General features: G+C 56.4%; 1 protein-coding gene across 1 annotated transcript; it reads right to left on the minus strand.

Annotated features, from left to right (window-relative positions):
* Positions 1-1287: 1287 nt before the first annotated feature.
* LOC104081430 (zinc finger protein 501-like) lies at positions 1288-3101 on the minus strand (the record flags this gene model as incomplete). Its single annotated transcript, XM_009584183.1, has 3 exons — positions 1288-1975; positions 2013-2604; positions 2901-3101. Coding segments are annotated over 3 exons (1481 nt in total), but the record flags the coding sequence as incomplete, so codon positions are not given.
* Between the last annotated feature and the right edge of the window lie 1869 nt (positions 3102-4970).

Raw genomic sequence — 4970 nt, forward strand, 5'->3', positions numbered from 1 at the left:
TTCAGTTTTGGGCCCCTCACAAGAAGGACGTTGAGGGCCCTGCCTCCGCCCACCCTTTCGAACCTCTCCAGGAGATACCGGTGCCACCGGAGCTGGGGGATGCTCAGGATGGGATCTACCTGCTCGTGGTACTCTTGATGTCCTGGAGAAGGGAACCACAGCAGACCCCGTGCCCGGCCCCACGTGGGGATTGCTGTGGGGCAGAGCCACCCCACAGCAGTGCAGGAACCACCGGGGCCAGGACACATCCCAGAGCCTGTCCCCCACCGTCCCACAATTCCAACATGCCCTTGATGCTGGGATCCACAGGAATTCAGACTCATCACAACCCTCCCCGGCTGCAGGAGCACCCCAAGGCCACCCCACCCGCAGGCACGTCCCCTCCAGCTCCACGATCAGGGTGGGCTCCAGCTCTCCAGCCCCAGCTTCACCAGGTCCTCCAGCTTCTGGTTGGGGTGCAGGTGGCTCCCCAGGACCACGTTCCCTCTGTACACGCTCAACCTTGGATGCAGCTCGGCATCGTACCCGCTCAGGACAACGCCAGGACCAGCCGGAGATGTGGGGCAGAGGAGCCATGGGGGTCCCCCCATTTCTCCCCCAGCTTTCCCAACCGTGAGCGACCAAATCACGATCCTCCAACTCCCGGAAACCCAGTTCCACTTTATTGCACCTCGTTTTAAAGCGGGTACCAGAAAGCAGCTGTCACAAGCCCAGCCAAATTCATCGCGGTGTATTTTGAAGGCGGCAGCGTAAAAATCAGACGAGAGACAGCGAGCACGAGGGGGGAAATTGGGGAAGGAAATGTGTGTTTGGAAAACGCTGCATCCGATAAAAGCAGATGATCCGAAGGGACCGAACCTTGGGGGGACGGAGACCCCCTGGTTTGCGGATGGGCCTTCTCTTAAAATACTTAAATGTTTTTGAAGGTGGGAAGCTAAAAAGAGGCTTTTTAGCCTCTAAAGGAGGACCTAGATGTTCTCCTCCAGCGCGTTCCCAATGCAGGAGCCAAGCTGAGCAGTCCCCAAACCCCACGGCCCTCCATCCCACGGGGGCATCACCATCCCTGCAGCCACCGCCGTCCCCCGGCGCCCTGCCGCGACCCACCGCCGGTCCTGAGAACATCTTCTGCCATGAAGTGTCTTTGGAGGAAGGGTGAAAATTAGGCTGAAATGCATTTCTGGGATGGATGGGGCGTGGAAGGGGGTATCCGTCCATCCATCCATCCATCCATCCATCCATCGCTGAGGTGGGCACCCAAAGGCACCTTGAAGGGGTTGGGTAAAAAAGTCACTGACTGGGACCCACCAGCAGCTCCTGGCGGAGATGCGTCCGCAGATGCTTCATGAGGGAAGAGCTGGACATGAAGCACTTGGTGCATTTGGTGCATTTATAAGGTTTCTCCCCGGTGTGGATCCTTCGATGGATGATGAGGGTGGAGCTGGCCCGAAAGCTCTTCTCGCAGTAGGAGCACCGGTAGGGTTTCTCACCCGTATGGATACGCTGGTGCCTACGGAGAGTGGTGCTCTCCCGAAAAGCTTTCCCGCAGTCGGAGCAGACGTAGGGCCTGGGACCTACGTGGCTTTTCTGGTGGAGGAGGAGGGCTGAGTGGACGGTGAAGCCGATCCCGCAGTCGGAACACTGATAGGGTTTCTCCACCAAGTGTTTTTTCCGGTGACGCTTAAAAGCTGAGCTTTCAAAGAAGGCTTCCCCGCAGTCGGAGCACGGATACGGGGGTTGGCCCCGGTGGGTCCTGAGGTGGGCTACGAAGGCTGAGTTTTTTGGGAAGGTTTCCCCGCACTCGGGACACTTATAGGTCCCCTCCTCCATGTGACTCTTGCGATGCTTGCTGAGCGATTTGTTGGCCATGAAGCTTTTCCCGCAGTCGGGGCACTCGTAGGGTCTCTCCCCCGTGTGTATCCGACGATGGATGATGAGGGTGGACTTGGAAGTGAGTTTTTTCCCGCAGTCGGGACAAACGAAGATCGCGCCTTCCGTGTGGCTCTTCCCTGAGCGATTTGTTGGCCATGAAGCTTTTCCCGCAGTCGGGGCACTCGTAGGGTCTCTCCCCGGTGTGTATCCGCCGGTGGATGATAAGAGCTGAGTTGGAAGTGAGGTTTTTCCCGCAGTCGGAGCAGCGGTACGCCCCGTTCTCCAGGTGAAGCTTGCGATGTTTTTTGAGAGATTTGGTGGAAGCGAAGCGTTTCTCGCAGCTGGGGCATTTGTAGGGTTTCTCCTGGCAGTGGGTCTTCTGATGGTCCTTCAGGGTGGAGCTGCACGAGAAACTTCTCCGGCAGTTGGAGCAGGTGAAGGGTTTCTCCCCGACATGGACCCTCTGATGCCGGTTGAGGGACGAACCGCGGCTGAAGCTCTTCCCACACTTGCTGCAGGCGTGCTTGTGCTGCCCCAGCCGGATTCCTGAGGGGCTCTTGGCATGAGGTTTCCTCCCGTTGTGGCTGGAAGAAGCCGATCTCCTTCCCGAGTGGTTCTTGTGGTGATCATAACCCGGGGAGATGCCGCCTTTGGGTTTCCTCGCCGACCCACCGTGCAGCTCTCCGTCTTCCTCCTGGGAACTGTCCTCCTCCGTCTCGCTGGTCCACCCATCGTCTGCCGGGAAAAGGAAATAAAATTAAAAAAAGAAAGGGAATCCACCTCTACCTCCATCCTGAACGTGCCGGGGAAGGAGCTTGAGGAGGGATGGAGAGAAGCACCGCAAAAGAAGCAGCAGCATCCTTCTGCCAGGAGAAGTGTTTGGTATCTCTGGCTGCCGATGCCCAAATGGGTCCTCGCACCCCTCTAACCCCCTCCTCCCAGTTACACCAGTTTCCAGTAGGATCTTGCTTGCTGGAGGCAAGGAGCGATGCCTGGCATCTCCGTTTTGGGGTGAAAAACAAGTCTCTGACCTGAGTGAGAGGAGTTGGAGCCGGAGGAGCTCCCGGCATCTCGGCAGCTTCTCCACCGTTTCCTTTTCCTTGTCCACAACCTCAAGAGGGGTCTGGCCAGTTCCTCCTCCTCCTCCTCGTCTGAGCTCTGGATGTCGGGGATCCAAACCTCCTCCCCTTGCTCCAGCCGAGCGAGCAGGTCGGGGTTATACACGGGGAAGCCTGCTCAGGTAGACAGCGGTGGGTTACTGGGTAGATAACAACCGTCTGTGATGCCTCGTTACAGGAGACAGAGACCTTAAAACTCTTCTAAAGAGAAAGAAAATCCCGGTGCTCAGGTCTCCCAGGAGGGATGTCCCAGCAGGGTTTGCTGAGGGCATCTACAAGAGCTTTCCAGGTGATGGAGAAGGCATCCCAGGGAATAAGAAGCTTGAACCAGAGAGGAATCAGCCCCGAGACCGCTTTTCACGAAGACCAGCGAGATCAAGAGCAGTTGAGAAAGGCAGAGATTGTCCATCTTGGAAAGACTCAGGGAATATCAAGCAGGAGGTAAAGGAAGGTTGGAAAAATCCAGGAGTGAAACCAGGCGTGCCAGCTGCCTTGGACGCACCTCACCCGAGTGACCTGCTCCCTGACTGTACTTTGAGAAATATCTTCGTTAGGGGGACGGTGGACAAGCCACGCTCCCAAATTAAGGAGTTGCATCCTGGTAAATCAGACACTTGGGTCCGTTGAACGTCTACTCCAAGAGCAGGACGAAGGAGCACGTGAAGGAAGAGACGATGCTCGAGGACCGAGCTGCGCGTGAAAGCGTGACTTTTAGCCGCTATTTTAGTGCCCTCCAAGGTTGAATCGTTGCCGTTAATTATTTCTTAGCTGGAGCAGCTCAACGTGCCCCAGGACGGCACGGTCTTCTCATGGGCATCATCTAGAAAATCAGCAGTAACCTGAAAGGTTAAGCTGAAGAAAGGGTAAGGACTGATGCTACCCAGTCCCAAAATTAAATCCGATTAGAAAAGAGCAAGAAGGACCATTAAAAAAAAAAATGGGAGACCTGTGGTAGGGGAGATTAAGTTCATCTCGATTCACCTTATGATCAAGCAACTCTAGAAGCCGTGTGAACCAGACCCCAACGCCTTCCTCACCCACCCAAGCGCCCTAAAAAGTCAACGCCAGTCAACGTTCCGTCTTGCCCGCTCCCCTCCTGGACCCACAACTCATGTCTCACGGCTGGAGGAGACCTGGGGACTTCTCCATCCCCCGACGTGTCCCTTTTCAGGTGACCAGGAGCTGTCAGGAGAGGGCACTGTGAGCCCGAAGGAGCCCCAGCTCCCAGGCAGGACATCCCTCCAGCAGATTGCCTCCCGTATTTGAACTCGTTTCTGGCAGTTTTAGTCACGGTGTAGGTGGGAGAAGAGCATCCGCCTGCCCAGGTTGGGATGCTTGGAGGACCTCAACGGGTGTCTGAGGGACTTGGGCGTTGAGGAGAGCACCCAGTGATCCCATCCATCTCCTTTTGAGGATGAAGACAGGGCTTAGGCGTTTAAACCAAGTTCTCAGCTAAGTTTCTTGGACAGCATTAATTAAAAAGACCTAATTAAAAAGCACAGAGTAAGGCAAGGAAGCTCCATGAGCTGCCTCCCAGAGCAGAACAAGGGAAACCCAACAAGATTTAGGGTTGGTCCCACCATGCCCATGACCAGAGGCATCACCTTCATCTTTCCCGGTGTCCACATCCCCGGGGAAAATGAGATTTATCCCAGGGATTGAGGTGGGAAGAGCAAACACAAGCAATTATCTCGGGCGTCCCAAATGGGATGAAACCTGGAAGCCCACCCCGGCTCTCCGACACAAGACGGGCCACCCACAAAACAAGAAAAATGAGGAGAAAAAGCAGGATTTCTTTTAAAAGGAGCCTCGTTGGTCAAAACCAGGAGCTCCCGGGGAAGGCACCCGGGGAACGGCAGTGCCGGGAGAGAGGTTGGTGGGGCGGGAGGGGGCCTCCTGCCCCCACGGCCCAGGAAAAGCCACCGGGGAGGCCACCAAGGTGCCCCAAGGACTGGGGGGGGGCCGGGGGGTCCCTACCTGCTG

The sequence above is a fragment of the Fulmarus glacialis genome, unplaced genomic scaffold (assembly GCF_000690835.1).
Source record: "Fulmarus glacialis isolate BGI_N327 unplaced genomic scaffold, ASM69083v1 scaffold17308, whole genome shotgun sequence".
Lineage (NCBI taxonomy): Eukaryota > Metazoa > Chordata > Aves > Procellariiformes > Procellariidae > Fulmarus > Fulmarus glacialis.